Raw genomic sequence first — 23,104 nt, forward strand, 5'->3', positions numbered from 1 at the left:
GAGGGAAATGTGAGAGGATGAGGAAAAATGCAACAAAAAAATAAATCCAACTCTCTCACACACACACACACACACACACACACACACACACACACACACACACACACACACACACACTCACACACACACTCACACACACACTCACACACACACTCACACACACACTGAGTCTTCTAAGATTAAGCGTTTTGGGGACTTGGTGAGGTCATTAATTGAGTGAACAGCGCAGGCATAAAAGCCGAGGCTACCGCACTCTCATTTTCCTGTAAGGGAGAGCGCCGCCTGCCAATATCTGCTCTCCGCAGCTCAATTTGCAGCCCCTATCTGCCCTCCCATACGGCCGCTTTATTATTGGCTAAGCTGCAGACAGTCATTGGGTCAGATTTATAGGCCTGCTCGCTACACATCTCGATCTCGGCTACACATCTTTGTATTTCTTTTAAACGTAGCTCGGTCCCCCGCACCGATCATCTGTCTCAGTCGGCTTCCAGAGGCGGTTAGGGGCCCGGGCCGATTTTGCCACAGATTGGCTCTCAGAAAAGAAGGGGGGTAAAAAAAGGGAAAGAGTCCGTGCCGAGAAAAAACGTCAGCTAGCAGCCACACTCGTCTGCGCAAACAGGACCAGCAGTCGAGAGCCAGGTGCCACATTCCACTCACGGTCGAGTCAAGGTCGTTAAGACACGTGTGTGATTTAAACACCACACCGGAGGTACGTATATGTGTGTGTGTGTGTGTGTGTGTGTGCTAGGGGACGGTGGGTAATGGTGGAGTGACTGAATGATTATAGAGTGTAAAATATCCTCCTCCGTGCCCAGTTCTCTGAGTGCCGCAGACACAAACATCTCGGGGGCTGCGCGCAGAGAGAGAGAGAGAGAGACGCTCCATAGCAACTGATTTACGCACGGCGGCGGCGGCGGCTGAGGTCAGCGCCGGTGATTGCGACCGCCTCAAACAGAGCCGCCGCCTACCGGAGGAACGCCGAGCCATTTGAGTGACTCGGACGACTTTAAAAGATGCACTTCATTTTCTGGGGGCCGAGTAAACACAATAAAGCCTGATGAGTTGTGTGGCTGCCTAACTACACACTCTCTCACACACACAAACACACACACACACACACACACACACACACACACACACACTGAAGTGAAGGAGGGACACACAAGAAGTGGCTGTAATTTGAAAACTGCCATTAAAGCAAAGCATTTACAGGTGCACGATGGTTCATCCAAACCAATTAACAAACAGAACAAAAGCAACAATGTGAGCTTTGAAAATGCTATTGTTTATGATGTTGACAAGACATTCCAAAAGTCTTCTGCCACACTCTTAGAACAGCCCAATAAGCTTCAGTCATTTGAAACTCTAGTTGGGGTCATTTGTGGTGAAGGTTGAACCAAATGAGATCAGGGGGAGGGTGGAGCAGAGAGCTTGTTCTCAAATCGGTGGCTAACGCTAGCTGAAGTAGCCGGCCTTGCCTATGGTAGCTTTAGCAGGATTTTAAGGCTTTTAAGTGCTTGTGTGCCCTTATGTTGCTAGGAAACTGAACATGCGATGCGACCTTGACAGTCCCGACATTATGGCCTCCCTGCGGAGATAAAAGAAGAACCGCTGGAACAAAAACACAGATTCATGGCCCGGGACGGAAACCAGAGCAGTCAAGGTTCCCATCAGATACTACTTATAGAGGAAGGCCTTAATGTCTCCCCAAGGTTCCCCCAAGATCACAGTGAGGTCAGTAGGGTAAAAGCCAGCTATTCTCACGTAGCACTTCTGGAACAGCTGAGCGATCCCCATCACATCCTGTCCACACACACACACACACACACACACACAGTGGAATGTGACACACTGAGAGTATCCCTCTAGAGAGGATGGACATACATGTGCAACACTCTTAAGATGGAGTTTGCACCACCTTCTCTCCTTTCCTTCATAATCCTGCCACAATCAATAGTTTCCCGTCCAGACATGTCAGTTCAGCATTTCCACACATATAGATTTCCAAGAACATGTGGTGCTACCGTGTTCAATGTTGTAACCTACTAGCATATATACTTCTTATCTATCTCCAGTACATGGTCCACAGAAAACAAACAACACAAACCGTTCATTAAATAAACAAATACATAAATCCTGGCCTACTTCCACTCATTTCAGAAAGGCTAACCAGACCAAGCCAGAGCCTGGGCAAGCATGCGGTGAATCAGACCAAACAAACCCAAAAATAAGACGCTTGTGTAACAACAGAGGCTTCAGTGATGAGCGCAGCAGCGGCACTTGCCCCAGTGATGTAAGCCCTTACGGCTGCGGACAGACACTGGAGCGAGATGCAGCACTCGGCCGAGGAGTCATCGCTCCCAGTGGGGCAGAATAACATGGTCCAAAAATTTTGCAAAAAAGGTTGCAGAGACATTAGGAGACTGAAAAGGGGTCCACTTCATTGATGCCAGTTATATTTAGTGATATTTTTGCCTTGTGTATATGAACAGGTATGGCTGAGATATTACATGTGCAATCACATTCGTAAAACAGGAACCGGGTTGGGGGGGGGCAGTTGAACTTTGTTATTTGAATATTACCAGTCAGTCTGACATGCTGTGTTGGCAAAGACAATTACCCTGTGAAGCTATTTCCTGAGAAGCATACAGGCCTACATTTTCAGCATATATCAGCAAACACATCTGAGGTACTGAGCTCAGGGGCAAGCTACAAGTCGGCTGCTTCAGTTTCGGTTTGCACCACACTCCTCGGAGCTTGACCACCACAACAACAAAACTGGTCAGATAAGCCAGCTGCAGCAACTGCTCAGGCCAGGCTGGTCAAGCACACAGACGGAGGCAGGAAGAGAGGCTAATGATACTTCATGACAAATCAATTAATAACAACTTATTTTTAATCACCGGTAATCCATTTAAAACAAATATTATAAATAAGTAATAAATTATGACTGCCCTTGTCCAGTATAGGACAGTGCTTTGCAATACTTAAGATGGGAGAGCATCTGCATGCACAACAACCATCTCTGGAGTTCAACAAGAACTGAATGATGATTATCCCACATCCCTCTTTTAAAAACAAAAACAAGTTTTAAATTATTTTATTTTTTTAAAATGAAGTTCACAGACCATCTGCTGTCTGTTTTCTAACTTATTAGTTTCCCAATAAATCATCATTGTTTCCCATCTGGGCCTTCTGACTCACTGCAATAGCTTGATCTGTTCGTTCCCGACTGAATATTCTCTCGACTGTTTTGAGATGTTCAGAGAGAACAAATAACAGTCAACACATAAAAAGGTCAGGGAAGAGGAAGAAGGGGGGGGAAGGCCGTTTTGACAGCGATGCACTGGCTTACTAGTGCAGAAAGGCTTGGGGACATCAATGGGATGTTTTCAAGAAGAGCCATAATGGCGTCCTTTCCACTCATTGCTTGGCTTCTTTTCCATGATAACACACTGAGCATACATTTCACTTGCCCTGGAACAAATGGGAACGTCAACGCTTTCGGCCACCATTCCCACCCGTGACAAAATACTCCTCTCCGCCCCAAAGCAAAATAAAATATTTTTCCAGGTCAAGGCTAAGGGTACTTCAGCTGTGTGCATCGCTGCATTGCTAAAATGGACGGGAAGTAGTTACCTAGGAAATACAGCCCGCTTCAATCTGGCCTTTACAAGCAGCCTGTAGTGTACTTTGGCAGAGGGAGAGGAAATGACTTCGACTCCCAAGGCCCACCGTGAGCGGAGAAATATAGAAGAAAGAAAAAGCAAAGGGGGGAGGGGGAGGGGTGGGAGGGAAAGATCCAGAAACACCACAGGCTACTTCAGCAGCTTTCTTTTAGCACCTTGACCAGGGGTGAGGGGAGTGTTGGTCTGTACACACATGCAATGCAGAGGGAATCGGGCTTAATGTCTGTAGGAGGTTTGAAATGTTATTAAAAAAATCAATCAATCTGAATCTACATTGTGACACTTGTGTTGAAACGTTAGTCACAATTAACACCATTAAAGTCTGCTGGAATTATCTGTGTGCTACGGTTCTTTCCAGGGTTCAGTCTTCTGATGTGGTCAAGGACCTACCGCTGAGTGATTTTGACACTTTCTAACCTTTTGTCCGAAAGCCTACAGTATGAGTGCCGTCTTTGTCCACCGCAGTTGTATAACCCTTCACACACACGTCCCGAGGTGACAGAAGTCACAGGCGTCCCAGCGAGGCCTATCCTTGAAAGAGAAGTCACACCGTCCCGATGGGACAGCGGTGCGGGGGTAAAGGTGATGTGATGAAGATCTGTTGATCGAAAATCTTGCCTTTTAACTACCGTAATTTCCCGACTATTAGACTAAAAGCCATACTCTTGGATCTCTCACTGCGATATACATTGATTTTGCAAAATTTCTTCCACTATGAGGTTAATACAGGAGGGCAGTTAATATGGTGTTAATATGGTTTTGTTTCTTTTAACTTCCATAAAACACTGTCCTGCGGCTTATATGCGGGAAATTACTGTAATAAAGAATTTTGGAGCCATTACAGTGTGGAGACCATCACCTTTACTCTTTGACACATTTTTTTTGTCTGGCACCCGTTTGGATGTGCGCACCCGTCTCTCCAAATACAGTGATGCAGGTGGTCATAAAACCCAGGCCTCAGAGCGGGGGCCTGTTTGCCAGTCGCCAGCCGCCAACCCTTGTGTCCTACTGCACGAAAATCCTGCCCTGATACCGCCGATCACGAGATTACGGAGGGGGGGGGGGGGGGGGACAATCGAGCTCCACAGGGCACGTGCGCACGTTTCCGTCCAGCTGACGGCAGACTCCTGACGGACTAAAAAGGGGGACGGAATGACTCGGTGCAATTGACTCGGAGAATTCCATTAATCTGCCCGGCGAGGCTCCGCATTGAGTCTCCCTGTAACCCATGCAGAGGCAGAACAGCAGCCACCTGACACGGCACATAAGCAACTACAAAGCCTGCCTCACCGATCGCACTTGATTCGCTTTGAAAGGTCTGACACGATAGCTTGCTCCTCTTGTAGGGAAAAAAAAAAAAGATGTAATTTTTTTTCCCCACCCCCTTTTAAAAAAAGTTCACTCGAAGAAGACCAAAAATAAAAAATAAAAACAGATCAAAAGAAGCGGGTCAAAAGTAATTTCAAGGAAACAAGCCTGGCGTTTTGATCGTAGTCCTGCAGAACAAAAGGTAAGAGTAGCACAAGCGTACGCTGCTGCCTTTTTACTACGACTCCAGAGGCCCATCCACTCTGAGGAGCTACATCAAAATAACTAGCAAAGCCGGCGCGATTAATTCAGCGCCGCGGCTTTCCCCGCGTCGGCCTGTGCTTGCCGAATTTAGCCTCGTGAACCCCCCCGTTCTGGTAAGCAAGGTAAGAAAGGGAATTTAGTCAGGGTCTTCTGAGCAAGCCCTGAGAGGTTGAATATGGAACAGCATGTGAGTGCAGAGCAGACTACAGTTAAGGTGATGGCTCGAGCTCTGAAAATCTCTGAGTTCATCTCTATTATTCAGCTCCAGGGGTGGGGCAGAGTTAAAGACCAAAGCCATACTCTTGGATCTCTCACTGCGATATGTTTTTTTAAATTATTATTATTAAAGTACCCCATGGACACTAGTGGTGGGGGAAAAAATCGATTCTGTTCAGTATCGCGATATTTTGTGCACACAATTAAATCGATACTTGTAGCTCAAAGTATCGCAATACTTAATTATATAATTTAATTATCCATTTTACTTTAAGTTGAGTCGAGTTTACTCAGGGTTTACTCTGATCACATTAAATTAGCTTATTACGCTTATAAGGGGGGCACGTGTTCTGGTGTTTCGTTGTGCATTCAACAGCAATAATAAATGAAAATGGCTTCACAATCACAACCTGTTATACACGACACTCTACACTACTTTCACATCGAAAAAGGTGGGTGTATTTTGGTTTTCAACAAAAAGTGAATAGTAAGGACCTTGACGCACCATGCCATTGCAAAGGGAGTTGAACAGTGTTATTTTCCCAATTTTTTGTAATGACTTAGAATAATATGAGAGACATGAATAGCAATATATCGCAAAATCGAATTGCAATACTTGGTGTATCGCAATATGTTAAGAATCGCAATATTATCGAATTGTGGCCCAAATATCGCAATAGTATCGAATCTTAATTTTTTTGCCAATTCCCACCCCTAATGGACACAGTAATAAATGACTTACAAGAAGTCTGCACACCTTTTCAGACTTCCCATGCCAATTCCGAGAGGAACATTTCTCCTCTCCCCCTTCTGTAATTTCTCCTCTTTAAATTACAATATTATCGCATCAGTCACTTCAGAGGATAGCAGAATAATGACCAAGCCGGCTTCGGGTCTCTCTTTTGTGGTGAAAAGGAGCATTTTAGCATTCTGATCATTCCACAAAAGCAATCAACCAGTGCCTGCCTGCGTCGTCAACCACGCAGCGGGGTTGGTGACCTGAAGAGTGCCCGCCGCTTCCACCGCACACGGGCGCTCAGCATCCACGTTTAAGCAGATATACCGGCAGACAGGTCGAACGGTCTCTTCAGAGGCAAAAAAAAAATGCCCCAGAGGAGTCATAGACTAAACAAAAAGCACCAAAAGGTTCATTTGCTTTCCTCTATGCTAGGGACACAGGAGCAGAAAGCCCAAGCTCGCAACAGGAGGATAATTGTGATATTATGGCACAATATTTTAGATTCACAACTGCACAGGGGTTTGAGCATACTCCATTTGGATTCGGTTTCAGACAAATACTCACTCGCGGCCCCAGCCGTGGCGCAACTGGCTGGGGCACCTGCACCGCGCGCCGGCGACCCGGGTTCGATTCCCGCCCCGTGGTCCTTTCCGGATCCCACCCCAGCTCTCTCTCCCACTCGCTTCCTGTCATTCTCTCTACTGTCCTGTCCAATTAAAGGCATAAAAAGCCCAAAAAAATAACCTTTAAAAAAAAAAAAAAAAAATACTCACTCGCTAAATATCACGTCGGGCCTAAATCATGATCAAATGTCTTTCCAGTCTCCAATATCTCAAAGCTTTGGAGCATTCGGTAGGCTTTTATTCTCTTGCTTTCTTTCTGTACACAGACCAACCCATATACCCGGCAGTTTTTTTTTTATTTCAAAAACCTGCATATGGTTTCTATATTCTGTTCTCACATCTATGCCTTGCTTCTTGGAGTGGGTAAAGCACAAGCCCAAGTTTAAATATTTGTTTCCACTACACAACTGGAAATTGAGATCTTTTTTCAAGTTACTGGTTTGTTATGATCCTTCTCGTGCCAGAGATCTGCATTTGGTTAAATATGAGTGGAACATTTGCAACAGTGTTTGGAGGGAAAGAGAAGAGGAGTGAGTGAGTGAGAGAGAGAGACAAAGAGGGAGGGAGAGAGGGAGAGAGGGGGCCAGGCCAGGCTGTTTCATCACCGAGATGAGATGAATAAATATTTGATCAGTGCTGGGTGAGGATCCTACGTTGTCATCTTTGTGTAATTGTGTGGAACAAAAAGTACCATTTCAGCACGTTTTCACATCTCCATGGAGCCTCCACTGGTTACATACGGTGCGTGCGCGCGCGCACACACACACACACACACACACACACACACAGACACAGTCTCTCCAAGCCTGGTTCACCATATTCAACTCTGGTTAGGTCAGGGTTAGTGGGGTTTTAGTGCAACTTTGTGGTGGATCACAGAAAATCCTTCACCCTACTAGTACCTGTCACCAGCTTCTTACAACAGATTTACAAGGATTGGTGTTCATTCTAGTCTGGGCTCAGAATTAAAAATACATTCCAGACACGATGATGAAATTCTCACACATCCTTATGAATTAAGCACATGCTCTAAAACTTACTAGGATGGTTTTCTTGAAATTTCATCATGTGAAATTTCGAAACCTTTTTTTTTTGTTTTGTTTTGGTTTCAGTACACCTTTCAGCTGCACATTAAAAATGAAACAAAAAAAAAAGAGAAACCACCTCCAGGGCATGGGCCAACAATCAACCGCAGTCTCATCATCCAGTCTCTAAATTCATTTTTACGGTGGTGGTGGTGGTGGGGGGGGGGGGGGGGGGGGGGCGTAAGTATTGCACGTGAACAACATTGGCGCCTGAGGTGTGTGTCATGGCATCTGTCAATTAGGAAGCCCAGAACCGCCACTTCCCATCACCTAGAGCCCACGACTGGAGAGAGTAGTGCACAGACCAGAGAGAAGAGAGGAACAGAGGAGAGAGGAGAGGGGAGGCAGGAGGGGGGATATGGAGGAGAGGAGGGGAGAGAAAAGGAGAGGAGAAGAGAAGAGAGGAGAAGAACATAGCAGAGAGGGGAGGGGAGGGGAGGAGAGACATGATGGGAGGATATGGAGGAGAGGAGAGGAGGAAGGGAGAGGAGAGGAGGAGAAGATGGAGGAAAGGAGAGGGGAGGAGGGGAGTGGAGAGGAGAGGAGGGGAGGGGAGGGGAGGAGCACTGTGGCAGACAGAAGTGGCTCCTCCACTCATGTGGGTCACTGTCTCCCCGACTCCATCAAACAACTGCGACTGACACACACTTCCACTGACCTCATTACCCTCATCATGCTTTAAGAAGGAAAAGGAACAAAGCAGCATGATGATGGGCCTGTACAAAACACACAAGCACGCACACACACACACACACACACACACACACACACACACACACACACACACACACACACACACACACACACACACACACACACACATACTCATACAAACGCAATTAGCAAACACCTGCAGGTCACCACTGGTGCAAGCTAACAGCAGTTAGCCACACACACCCCTTTTATGAGACCCCGGGGGGACAAATTACAATATGGCCGCCACCGATTCTCTCTTCATTATCATAATGTCCTCAGCGGCAGAGATGCACCAAATAACACACCAATAGAGGTCAGGCGCCTGTGGGCACTGCAGGCGCTGGCGCTCCCCAATGGGCGCAGGAGTCCAAAATAAAGGGACCGCAGCAGGGAGAGGCCCGAGGCAGCGGCCGCCACCGCCACCGCCACGTCAGTTACATCCCATCATTTCTCCCTGCCCAACAAAAGACAGCCATAAAACCTGGAGGTCGACAGATTTTTTGGACTAATAACACTGACGTGTGTGTGTGCGTGTGTGCGTGTGTGTGTGTGTGTGTGTGTGTGTGTGTGTGTTTGTTTTTCTCATGGTCTGCAATAGGTCACTTCATTCCATCTCGGCGGCAACTAGACAACCGGTCACAGCACCAAATAAAGAAGACATTCATCTGCTCTGACGCTTTTACGATGATGGGTATTTTATGCACTTTTAATGAAAATATCTGCCCCATGCAGTGGCTCCACCACAGCTAGCATTGCCCCCATTCCCAGCCCCCTTCTTCTTCATCAATGTATTACCCTTGTTACCATATTCATTAGTGCACCCCAAACAATACACCCTCCCCTTTTTATTCAGTTCACCATCCGACTGTTTTATACATTTAATTTATTTCGCACTGATATCCTGCCAATACTGAAATTGATGAAGAAGACATGGGGGAAAAAAAAAAAAAAAAAAATACTCCAGTGTTTTGGCAAGCCTTCAGACTAGGGGCAAGGCTGCTGATAATGGTTTGGCCCGAACAGCCCAGATTTACACAGCAGCACACACACAGTCCGAGGCTGCTATGGACATGATCATAATCCCATCACTGAGGGGTCACTGCTGAATTACTGCCACAAAACAGCTTGGAGTGACACACCACTGGGGCGTGGACATGCGAGACCCAATTACAATCCAATCCAAACACAAACACAAGCGCTCCGTTTTTTAAAACTGTGGATGAAAAAAAATGGATGCTTGTTGTGACTCTGTGTTGCTGTTTAGTCACGTCACACAACTGTGTCACACATGCAGGCACACACACACACACACACACACACACACACACACACACACACACACACACACAACACGCATACACTACAAAAAAAAAATCCATCTCCACAGGGATGCCATCTGTCATTGGCAGTAAGTCCTCCCAGTGACACACAAATTACAGTACACAACCACGTCCTGGTCATTTAAAACATCTGTCCCTCTGTGCACAGCACACACTCACAAGGCTGCGCACACACCCAGATATATGCACACACACACACATACACACATTTACTACAGACAAACACGTGTACACACACACACACACACACAAACACACAGAAAGACACACACACACACACACACACACACACACACATTACTTACAAACATACACACACGTGTGCATGCATGAGCGTGCCACACACACAAACACACATCTCAGACGAGATCTCACACGCTACAAACACACATGTTGTGGTGCACAGAAAATCTACTCATTCATCAGATGACATTTCTCCCTCAGGTACCCACTAATTGCTTTTCCTTCAACCCCAATTGCAGCGCTCACACGTGGGCTATTGCTCTGACTCTGCCTCAAACTGAATCTATTCTGTTGATCTCCCATTGTCACTCTATGACGCCGGCAGGCAGAAATCACACCACGTCTCGGAGCAACATGATGGACACTGTTTAAAGAAACATCAGCACTTCATAAGTTCCACACTGACAAGTCACACTCAGGGCATGATAACAAGCAATTATACAAACTAGCTGGCTTCCTTCCAACACATATATTACACATTGCATATGTCATTCTTTCATTCAGAGAATAACATAGATGGAGAAAAAAATCAAAATCCAAAAAAAGCAACCAAGGGGGTGTGTGAATATGTGTGCAAGGAGTGTGTGTGTGTGTGTGTGTGTTAGTTAGCTGCTGTGAGAGATGGCTAGTCCGCGGGGCTCTGAGGAAACTGGACTGGGGAGAAGTTCCAAAACAGAAGAGACGAGAGGCGAGGCACAAATCTGCCCGTCACGCCAGAACTGGGATAATCCCCCATACCCCCTGCCCCGTAGCAATTGGCGGTGAGCATGCGCGTGCACGAACACACACACACACTCACTCACACCCACACACACACACACACACACACAACAATGTCCTCCATCCTTAACAGAGCCTCAGTTTAAGAGAGAGTATAGCCTGGAGGAAGAGTGTGGCTCCCTGCATTGAGGAGCTTAATGGAGACTTTCCTCCTCCTCCAAGTGCTCCTCTAGCTCCTCCTCTCCCTCTTCCTCTCTCTCTCTCCCCCGCTTTCTCCTCCTCATCACACCAGCAAAGATGCCTCGGGTGGATGCAGCACTAGAGCGAGGATCACTCTGATTCAGATGGGGGCCATGCCACACGCAGACAAACAGGATTTGTGTCAGCAGCGTGTTGTGTATGTTGTGTGTGTGTGTGTGTGTGTGTGTGTGTGTGTGTGTGAGAGTGTGTGTGTGTGTGTGTGTGTGTCAGTGAGGCCTCTGTGTTCTCCAAAGGCCAGATTAAATCCTGCGCCAATCCGCCGAGACCCCGGTCCATGCTGATTAAAACATGCAGAGCCACTAGTCAAAAAAGATGCTCTCCCTCTCCTCTCCTCTCCTCCCTGCCCCTCCCCTCCCCTCCTCCCCTTTCCCCCTGTGGTCCCTGAGCAAAGATGTTCTTAATTTAGCCCTCCATAATCTACACACATGTGAGGGTATATTTCCATAAAAGATCCTAAATAAGGATTAGTCCCGTTTCGTTTGTTTTGCTTTTGTTTTCATGCAGCATTGCCCTGCTAATCTCTGACCAAATTAAAGCGGAACTTTGGCTTAAAACAAGGTCCCCGCGATCTTCCCTGGTGCTGTGACAGGCCCAGTCAGCAACAACGGGAGACACAGAGACTGGGAGACTGGACTACTGTAGCCTTAAATTCCTGTCACTGTGTGCATGTAAAAAAAGGCCACAGGCAAGTGGGGGTTGTTAGTTACAGTGAGAGTGTTTATCTTTGCACACACACACACACACACATACAGTATACACACACAGGTGCACTTGGCTGTTTCTCCATGCAGGTTGTAACAGCTGCTGTGACACACAGAGCGGTGGTGGGAAACGGTTTTGTTTTCCGTGGGATTTCTCAAGGCCCTTTGGGCTCGCCGAGACAAGACTGAACACGACCCACTGTCACAAGGCTGGCATCAAAAAGTCACCGAACTGGTAGATGACATCTTTGAACACCATACAGTTAAACACAGAGGTTAAATTGGGATTTATGTGGCAGATCTGTCCAAAAACTGGGGGATGGAGGGTTCATTTCTATCATAGGCCTATAAAATATTATCTTCATGGAGGTCTACTTTTGAAGTCATCTCCCTGTAGTTTACTGGTCATTACATTTCATGTCACGCAAACTTCGAACTTTAAGTTAAATATATTTATGAACATAGATCAGCATATCTAAGCATCATTGGCAACTGGGACAAAATAAATATTGGGTAAATTAAATGAAGCCTTGTATCGCCTACATCAAGATTACCTAGCCAAAGCAAATTAAGCTGCTGTGATATTTATTCTCAAACCACAATATGTGCTTGATTTGTATGATTCATATGCTCTGGCTTGCTTATCCAATTCAAACAGAAGTGTCAGCTTAATGCAACAGTTCTGTTTGTCATTTAGTAGCCTATAATGTAAACATTGTTTTAGGAGAATAAAATTGTAGGCTCTATTCTGTTATTGACTGTCTGGTCCTGATCATTTCACTCATCCACCTCACTCTACCATCTGACAAGTGGCTGATGTAGCTTCAACCCACTGACAGAAAAAAGAAAACCTTGTGAAACTTCTGTTGGCAAGTTCTTCACTCAATGGGATCTCTACAGCTAAAAACAAACTACGAATACGTTTTATTATTTCGAATTATCAGTAGGCTGACAAAAAAAGCGTATGCCGAATGACTGCCCCCTACTAAGTATGCGCAGCCAGGGGCTCAGCACCAGACACAGTACAATTTAGGCTTATGTGCCAGAGCTGAGCCCCGGACAGCCCTGGCCCAATTTAACCCCTGGTCGTATTAGTTGCAACAAAATTATGCTTCAATTACCAAAGTCGGACAGAGTTAAAACATAAATCAGCATTTTAATTCAACATTATTCAAAAGCTACACTGGAAGCCCACAGGAGATTCTCTGCCACTCAAAATGTATTATTTATCCTACCATATCACCTTACAAAAAAAAACCCAATGACACAATTCACAGAATAATATTGCATGTAAGAGGTAGCCTAGGATATCACTGAAGCATCTCAATCCACAGCTGAATTCTGATCAACTGAATGAGCATGGAGCGAAATGGGAGCGATAGCAGAGGTTAATATTCATTAGTGTCACGGTAATCTCCCCCAATTTCTCACAGGGCATTCGAGTGCCAACACTGACTCCACTATAAATTGGCTCACTCTCAACATCATCATTAGGCGTTATGTGCTAGGCTAGGCTACAAGCCCGGTCTCTGAGGCTAGATTAGACTAGGGCTATCCTATATTTCTGGATGAATTCAGCAGAGGGTCTCATAGACACCTTTCCCTATTCAAATGTGCATTACAAATCAAGGGGCAAATCAAGTGGCAAATGACAAAGCGAATGTGTACACTGTCAGGTGTGGTTATAGAAGTCTGGAAAACCTTTAAACCTGGCACATGCCCGCCCATCATCATGGACCTTGGTTTGGCTGTCCAGATTAGTGACTAGAATAGATTCTTGGTTGAAGAGCGCCAATCAATAGTTTTCTGTCTCCCAATACAGACTCACAGTCACTGCACCACTGAGAGCGTTTTTCATGCAAGGCTGAGTTATCCACCGAGGAAGACACACCATGACAAACTGACATCTAGTCCGTCGCAAAGACAGGAGGCAACCAACATGGATCTACCCACACCGGAGCCACATATAGGATTCATTACAGCCCACACACCATCGCCCCGCAGAAGCAATATCGTAACAATTAAGCAACGTGACACTTACTTTCCAATGACCTCGCACAGCTCGTACACATCTTCAAAGAGAACGTCGTCGTCGGCCATGGTCCAACAAGACTGGGGAAAATATTCCCCCAAATCCTAACACAACGGTTGGCTGTATCAGGGCAAGACACCGACCACAATAAAAATTGTCTGATGTTGCAACTTCTGATCTTCCCGTGGGCGACGAAGGTATCTCCGAACAATCGTTCCGAAAGCTTCCAAAATTCCTATGGGCGGAATATTTTTCCCAAACCGTCCGCGAATGCCTCAGATGAGGACCAAGGCAGCCAGCGAGCGCTTAGTCCGCTTGACTCTCTTCGGCCCCACCTTCTCCTTGTTTCCCCGGCTCCCTAATCCTTCGCTCTGAGCCCTACAAACTGATATTCAGACGTAATTAACGACTAGTTTACGCGACTACCGCTCATGCGATGCTATTGTAGTCTATGCGTACCTTACCTAAGGGCTGCTAAATCCTGCAACCGCTATAACTGGCTGGTTATACCGACGTACAGTTAGCTGGTTAGCTAACAAGCAAAATCTATTTGTTTTCACTGGCAAACGTGATTACTGTAATAAGGACATTACAAAGGTTTGATGTCCCATTAACGCTGTTGGTAAATGAAAGGAGCCGCCAAAATACGCTCTAGGTATATGCGCTCATTTTGGTCTTCTCCGTGTGGTTCAGGTGGGGTGCCTTTCTCCGCTGCAAGAAATGGAACTCAAAGGCTTGCTGTATCTCCGATTCACCGTTGCTCTAGTTTTCCTCCGTCACTCCTATGCTTGTTCCAGCTTCCAGAAAAGCCAAGCTCCTCCCTCTCAAGGTTATGAAACTGGCATGCACAACGCCATAATGGCTCCGGCGCAGGGCTCGTATTCAAGGCTCTTCCGGGCTAGGCGAAAACAGCGGCTTGAGCCAACATGAAGGACTCAATGGCTGCCGACTTTCGTTTCAAACAGCAGTTTCCTAATTCATTTTCAATGAGCACAAGTCATTCGCACACCAATCCGCGGTGTCTACGACAGCCCAGAGCGCACGCGTAGGTCATTCAAACCCCATCAGCTGATTAAGGACTTCTTTTGCTCAAATCCTATCCATGACCCTGCCGCCTTCAGCCCACACGTTTCAGGCGCACATTCCGTAAATATTCAGTCATATTAATATTCAGTAAGAAGTCTATTATCTGTTGCCTGCTCAATACACAACTAAAATGTGAAGCAGATAGATAGATAGATAGATAGATAGATAGATAGGCCTACATTATTGATCCCCAAGGGGAAATTCAAGCAGGCTCCACTTTATTGAAATTATTCATTCTTAATCACATTATAGAAAGGTTATACAACACAAATCTGGATGAAAATTTCTGAATAATACATACATTCCCAAACCATCTGGACAAGATTTACTTGAATGGCAAACTGTTTAATGTAGACTTTCTTTTCTCAGATAATTCACAGAAAATATATTTACAGGCCTACACTTTAACCATTCAGAGACAAGCCTAGTGGCATTGTCCTACCATCAACTGACCCCGTATCATCTGATTCATGATGATGTATGAACTTCACTATTAAGGTTTAAATGTCTGACCTACTGTATAGTAGGCTATATGTTCTCTCTCTCAACTTCCTTCATGGGAGGACTTCAGATGAATAACTGCTTAGTAAGAGTTGAGTTAGCATATATCTTTCCGTCCCTATTCGTTCATTTGCCTGTTATATGACTATGACTATGGTAATATTTGCCTCCTCTGCAGTCCTTCTTCCGCTGCTGTGTCGATGAGCAGAAGTGTGGAGGAGACATGAGACGATGAACCTGTACCTGTTTGTGAGTATCACCATCTGCAATGACCCAGCACAGCAGTGCACACTCATCACTCATGGGTAGAGGCTATAATCAGAGTCAGAATCGTGCTTTCTTGCCAAGTATGCTAACACACATGATTACTTTGTCTTTGGACGTTGTCTAGTGCAGACAAAATAATTGATTATGCAGTAAGACAAAATTAAGAGATAGCAGTAGCCTACACATAGTAGCAATATGGCACAAGCAAGAGTGGCGTTGGCAAAGGATATGCTCATGACTGTGAATCAGCCGTAGGCACGATGTAAGAGTCTCAGCATTATAAAGATAGAATAGGCTAAGGCAGCAGTTATCTCTGGAATAACCTAATTTGATGGCTCTTTCACTTCACCTCAACCCAAAAAATAGCAGGAATTGTAGATGGGTCATTTTCAACTTTAACTTCAGCTAAATCTGAATGTTTTGTACAGTAGCAGTGGAAATCTTAGCATGTCAGATGCCAGTGCATAAATGTATTCCTAAAAACATACTGACAATAATAAAAGGTAATAAATCATTACAGCAGAATTATAATGATTAGCAATGCACTTTTAAAATAAATTCCAGCCAATGCAATCAAGGTAATCAATAAACTAATAAAATACAATCAGATAACGCCTCATTAAAATTGCATAAGATAGCCTACAAACAGTTTGTAAATACATAGTAAATCAATTACTTATGCATTATTACTTTTCCAAAGTTGGCATTAACGCTTAAAGACATCTCCATCTGAGGTGGCCTGCCTTAGTTCAGTATTTCTTTCCAACAAAAACGTTCACTGCATTCATGGCGGTCTTAAGTCTCTGACAGATTTTCTTTGGGCATAGTCCAGAATTAATCAGCATTAAGAGTACTCTCTCTGCTCCTACTTTCCAAAAAGCTGACTCCCTTAACTGACTTTATTGGCAGGGCAGAAAATCTGGGGCTCCAATCTCGTGTCAGATGCACTGAGCTAAGTACTTCCAGACTGCTTCCCAGTGAAACTTCAGGTGATAGTCTGGCAGTGGTGGACTAGGGTCTGACTCACTCCAGTTCAGTCTGACTTTGGTCATAAAGTGGATGTGGGTGAGGCACCCAGCATATCATTAACATTATAAAGTTGTCATTTGTTGGTTGCAGTCCAAAATTTTTTTTGAAAACCAAATTCCAGCTCCACACTGCCCAGACAGTAATTGAAATGACTGACTCTAGAACAGTTAAACTTGAACAACTCCATCCAACAAACACCAGCAAACTGATGGTGCTCACTGGACCAACTGTTTGTGTTCGTTGGAGTTTGTTGGGCCAGTGCCTAGTACCCACTGGCTACCGTTACAATTGATGAGCATAAATAAGAGGAACATTATCTGTAGTGTTTGGCTCCCTAGCTGAGTGTGTGTGTGTGTGTGTGTGTGTGTGTGTGTGTGTGTGTGGGTATGTGTCCTGTGTGTGTGTGTGTGTGTGTGTGTGTGTGTGTGTGTGTGTGTGTGTGTGTGTGGCGTGCGTGCGTGCGTGCGTGGCGTGGCGTGCGTGCGTGCGTGCGTGCGTGTGTGTGAAGTTGGACTCCTCTGTGTGGGCACCAAAGACTCAAGAGCGGAGCACTTTGGTCGGCACGGTCTGCAACCACCGCCCAGCAGAGTCTTTTTCAGCAGTTCAGTCTCCATGACTTGGCTAGCTGTCTCCTATTGGAATTCACACAGTGGACTTAGAGCTCTTAGCTGGCTATGCTGCCGTATGATAACGTTCTCCGCGGACTCTGTTGAGGAGGTGTGGTTCAGCTCTGGTGCGCGAGCACAACACACACACACATTACCACCCTCAGCGACGTGCTTTAGCACCTGTGTGAGGAATGTGGACCACACATAAGGACATCCTTTTCAAACCCCTCTCAAGTGAGATACAACATTCTGTCTCTCTGTGTTGCGTGTCTGTGTGTGTCTGTGATTTGTATGTGCACAGTTTTGTGTGTGTGTGTGTGTGTGCATGAATGGTATTAGTTTGTACCTTGTATAAAAGCCTGCGAGTAAGGAAGGTACCCAGGTAACTGTGTGTGTGTGTGTGTGTGTTCGTGTGTGTGTGTGTGTGCGTGTGTGTGTGTGTGTGTTTATGTTGTCTGAGGATTTGGGTCACCAGCTTCACTGTTGAATTGCCTGTGAAATTGCAATATGCCTGTTTCACCTGGTGTGCCCATTGTTGTTTTGGGAGGAGGGGGCCAAAATCACCTGCAGTCTCAGGCGATTTGCATTGCATGACTTCAACTCCAGGGGCCAGGCAGAGTCGTCACCCTGTTGCGTAATTAGTCTGTGTTGAATAATTTAGGTCTGTGTTGTTTAACTTGAAAAATGACTGTTCATTTATTTATGTCTTTCGAAAGGTTTCAATCTGTGAATTATTGCACAAATTGGTGTTTTCAGGGACTTCAAGTAAACAACATCTGTTTGTTCAACTGAGATAATACCCATCATACTGTTGTTTCTGATGCTAGCACAAAGTGGTTTTCAATAATTTTGTGTGTATGTCTAAACTGATGGTCTGTTTGCTGTTGAGTAGAACTAATACCAGGGATTATGATGTGACTAAAAAAAAAACCTAACAGTCATGTAATTTCACAAGCTATTTTGCATTCTATATTTTCTTTAGCAACCATCCTGTCAAGCCAGTCCATCATGCATTTAAAATACAACATGTAAAGGATGGCGGCGGCCGAGGTGTCCGGTTATACAGAATGTTTACTCTGACTGATTCTGGACTTGACGCAATTGGATAATACTTTGACCAATGTTTACTGACTTTGAACGTTGAAACGCTGTCGTCATCTGTTTAGCTCGCCTCTGGTCCGCCTATATAAGATACACCGATGTGATTGGTTTCCCCTGATGCTTGGGGTAAAAGTAATGTGCATCATTACTCGTTGCCAGAGTATCTTGCAGACACAATTCAAATTGTTGCGAGAACTCTGGACTCCAGGGTACTTCATATGTCCCGTTATTTGGAATCAATAACCATCTCACCAGCCAATCAGAAAAGAGTATTTCTTCACTCCTGGTGTTAACAATACAATAACAACAACAATAATAACAACAACAGTAATAATTATGATACAGTCATCTCAATTTGGTGATTAAGAAATGTAACCCCCAAACACATATACTAGACCTTCAGCTGGGAGCTGAATAAGACATTTTGTCACATTCATTGCCTTTCGATTACAGCTGTGTCCAGACTTCTTTTTCATTATTATTTGATTGCCTTTCCAAACTATTGATTTTGTTTTTCAGCGCCAGATGATTTCTGAGATACACTACAGCTAATTGAATTTCTAATTCACTTTGCCACAAAGCTTCACTGGGCAGTCCAGAAGAGAGTCCAGACAAAATAAAAAAAAACCCTCTTCACTCAGTTTATTGTATTGGGGAAAGATTCCTTTAAGGAGCTATGAGGAGTTTTTTTTTGTTTTAAAAATGTACCTAAAATGTGAAGAAATAATGTGTGCTGGAACAAATGCAATGCAGGTAAACAGAGAGTTCCATGTGTCTGCATTTAAGCTTGCAGAGCTCCATACACAACACCTTTAGCGTATCTGAAAGGTGCACTAATACATACACTTTCTTTTGTATGTGCATTTAATCTGAATTTAATGTCATTTGATTAGTTCAAATATCAACAACTTAGTTCTTTTAGCAGGTCCAGTTAACCTTGGCCAGTGAACACAATAGTCCTCCAGCCTCCCTTGTAATAAATTGCCCAACTTGCAAATTCTTTAGCACAGAATAATTGGCTGGCAGGGATGCCCATCCAATGGCTATAATACAAAAGGACCAATCAGAAATATTTATTTTCTAATTATAGACCTGAGGACACTTTTATTTATTTATTTATTTTAATGCCATATATTTCATCATTCAGAAACAGTTAAGCTGAGGTATTCTGCAAATTACTGCCAGCTGCTTTCCACTCACCAATTACACAACCAGAGAGGGAAAAGATTGCTTTTCTATTGGTCTCTAATTGAAATGGTAGACGTGTGATTCACACAGCTTTCTACCAGCTCGGTCACTTGGTTTTTCGTACAAATAGGCCTTAACTGATGTGTTTTTCCGCTTTACCCTTTTCATCAGCTGTGAAGCCAAACAACAAGGGCCGCGTTTCCCAGATTTGTTAAAGAAGCTCTTAAGTGCTAGAACTTTTTAGGAGCGCTCTGAGAACGTTCTTAGAGCGCTCTTAAGAAGTTCTTAGCACTTAAGAGCTTCTTAACGAATCTAGGAAACGCGGCCAAGACCTGTTGCTCACATGCTACAGTACATCGCAGTGCCAGTGGAGAGTATAAAGTTGATGTCACTTACGCCACCATTGGGCTAGACATTGTAATTGCATACTTTTACAATGTTATACTTCAGCAGTTACGAGGCAAACTGAGAGATTGTTTGAACATTTGTCTTTTAAATTTGGCAAACATTGTGTGTGTAATTCAAGCCACAAGTGACATGGGGCCAGAAAATCATTTGTCTCTCACCATTGACAGTGATACAATTTTTCAGAAGTTAGGTTATGGTGGTCGACTGGAAGAGATGGGGAAGGCTTTCCTGCGACACTAACATCGTCAAAATGTCTGCATTCTGTTTTGTGATTCAATGGGGTTACTATCCACGCCTCTCAGTCAGTTTTGAACCAGAAAATGAAGTCTGATCGGGAAGATTTCATGTGTGCTGTCTCATCCATCTGAGGGCAGACCCACGAGCCTCATATCCAAGGGGAAAATGTATTAGACCGATTTGGAACGTCAGAAGAGAGAGAGAGAGAGAGAGAGAGAGAAAGAAATCTTATCTCGCCTGAACACACCCTGTGCTGCGCCACATTCTGGAGCAGAGCCATGCGTAGTGTCCTCGGCTCTTTGAAACAGTCTCCTGAAGCCTTCATCAGCAGCAGAGGAAACACAACGCTGACTAATCAAACATGGCTCTTGTTTAGTGCACTGTGCATCTTTCTGCATAATTGTCTATGTGTTTGTGTGCAGATGAGAGAGAGAGAGAGAGAGAGGGTGTGTGTGTGTGTGTGTGTGTGTGTGTGTGTGTGCATGTTCAGTAATCACTCAGCCACTCAAGGTTCATCTATTTACTTCAACATGGCAATTGCACATTACCTAACCTAGTTGCAATGTTGAGTATTGAATTGTATCAGCTTACATGTGTAGACATTTTGACTCTTTGAAAATGATTAAGCACCCTATCACTTGCTTGAATGACAGAGAGAGTGAGGTTCTCAAGTCAAATGTCCCCGGGCCGGCCCGCTGGGTCAGTGCAAGCAGCCAGGGATCTGAGTCACGGCAGAGTAGCTCGCTTGCTTTTGATCTGGGGTTCACGGCTGGGTGGGAACTGATAGAGGAGCTCTGCTGCTCAGCTCCGCAGTGTCTTCCGCCGCCGGCGTCAGAGGCCCTGACGGCCCCAACGCGCATCAGCCGCCCGTCACCACGGCACGGCACGGACACGCTCACGGCTCCGCCAGATAATCTGGAGTAAAGGCCCGATCACATTATAGACGGCATGCGCTGCGCTCACCGCTAGGTTGCTCTTGGTTGAGATAACGTTCTACGATTTTTGTTGTTGTTACCGCTCCAATTTCTATGGTTACTGCTGGGCTCCGCGCAAAAGACCATTCACTTACAGCGCGCCGCGGTCAAAGTTGAACATGTTTCAACTTTGACCGCGGCAAGCGCAACAGCGGCAAAGCGGCAAAATGCCGCCGGCGCTGCGCTTTGCTGAGCACAGCGGCAGACCCGTTTTTGCGCTCTCAACCCATTGAAATGAATGGGTTTCATAGCGCATGCCGCCTGTAATCTGATCGGGCCTTGAGACGCACAGCGGCCGACCCACAATGAGTTTGACGCCGTTCTCTTGTAGGTGCTCTCAGTGGTAAAGGCTTTTAGGCTTTATGTGGAACTGCATGCGGCACAATTCAAATCAAAGCCTCCATTTTTTTTATTCTGTTTGTTAGTTTGAGCTTTCGCTATGTGACAGGATAACGTAGGATGCTGTAGCATGGTTCCTTTTAATCAAATCCTCAGTTTTAGTGAAATCAACCTTACACAACAGTGCCAATTAGCAATACTCCAGATTATATTGTGGTTAGGGCCTTGAGTGTGAAAATCTTCTTTTTTTAATGCACCACTGATAAATCTTCAATCAGAGGAAGCAGCACAGCAGTGGGTAAAAGTGACAGCCATGGCGGATGTGATGTGTGCCTTTGAGCCAGTGGGGCTTTGTCAGCCAATGTTCACTTTTCATGTTACAAGCCTGATTGCCAGAGAGAGAGAGAGAGTACGGTACGCATACAGGTAGTCCATTTGGAGGCGCCCCATTTCTTTCGGCGCTAAACGCTGGGTGAAAGATGAAACTCCTATTTACCTAATGGCCTCCGTGGCCGTCCATCTTCCATAAACCAACATCAAAGGCGAGGGGGTTATTTGGATGTTTGGTTTTGCGGAGATTATTCGATTTATTTTCACGTTAAAGCGCGGTTCCAGAGACGTTTGGGAAGACGCGACTGCAGCTATTATTCATTCCCAACAGGGTTTGTTTCAAATGAGGGGATTTGAGGCGACGCAGAACTTCTGCATAATTATGTTCGTCATTGTTTTCGCTGCTGAATTTTTCAAACCTGCCTTTGGAACGAGCGTAATAGTTTTTCATTTTCCTCCAGGCAAGATAAATACTGCTATTGGAAGCATCCTTTTTGTTCCCATTCAAAAGGGCGGATTCTTAATTTATTTTCCATGCTATCCATCACGGCAGTAAAAGAAGCAGATTATACTTTCTCCGACTGAGTCATATCTCTTCTGGAGCACCTGTTTTTTTTTTACTGAGCCTCACCTTCTGCAGCCTAATGAGTGAGAGTGCTGCAGCTGCACTTGTAAGATCATGTGGTGGCTGCTGTCTATAGTGGACTCCTGCTCCAACTCATCATCAATAGTGGCAGGCAGCATTTTATCATGATCATCACATTTTTATACCTCTGTCAAGGAGTTCATGTTTTTGTTTGTCTGTCTGTCTGTCTGCTTTCCTGCCTGCCTGCCTGCCTGTCTGACTGACACTGACTGTATGTCTGTCTCTCTCTCTTTCTGTAACATGTGATGGGACAGGGCATATCAGCCTAGACAAAAGGCTCATCTCTCTGAGTGCCCTTCTGGTCTACTTTCAGGGTGTGATTCTTGTGACTATGTTGATACTGTAGGACAGCATAGAAACAGAAAAGCAGTGAGGCAGAGCGGGTATTATAGGAAATGGCCTAAATGACTCAAGCCTTTGTCCCCATGGGCAGTGGGGCTGTGCTAAGGGTACAACTCCTCCCTTCCATCATC

At 45.1% G+C, this 23,104-nt stretch overlaps 1 protein-coding gene across 7 annotated transcripts in view; it reads right to left on the reverse strand.

The window, feature by feature from the left end:
• The window catches only part of caska (calcium/calmodulin-dependent serine protein kinase a), a 194,653-nt gene extending 179,974 nt beyond the window's left edge, over positions 1–14,679 (reverse strand). For 5 of the 7 annotated variants that reach the window (XM_062534283.1, XM_062534282.1, XM_062534280.1 and 2 more), the window contains exon 1: positions 13,927–14,678. In XM_062534283.1, coding sequence (XP_062390267.1) covers positions 13,927–13,985 — 59 coding nt within the window. In that variant the 5' untranslated portion in view covers positions 13,986–14,678. Of the gene's footprint in view, positions 1–13,926 lie in introns of all 7 variants that reach the window. The other 2 variants (XM_062534279.1, XM_062534277.1) reach the window with 1 other exon arrangement.
• Positions 14,680–23,104: the final 8,425 nt, after the last annotated feature.

The sequence above is a fragment of the Sardina pilchardus genome, chromosome 4 (assembly GCF_963854185.1).
Source record: "Sardina pilchardus chromosome 4, fSarPil1.1, whole genome shotgun sequence".
NCBI lineage: Eukaryota > Metazoa > Chordata > Actinopteri > Clupeiformes > Clupeidae > Sardina > Sardina pilchardus.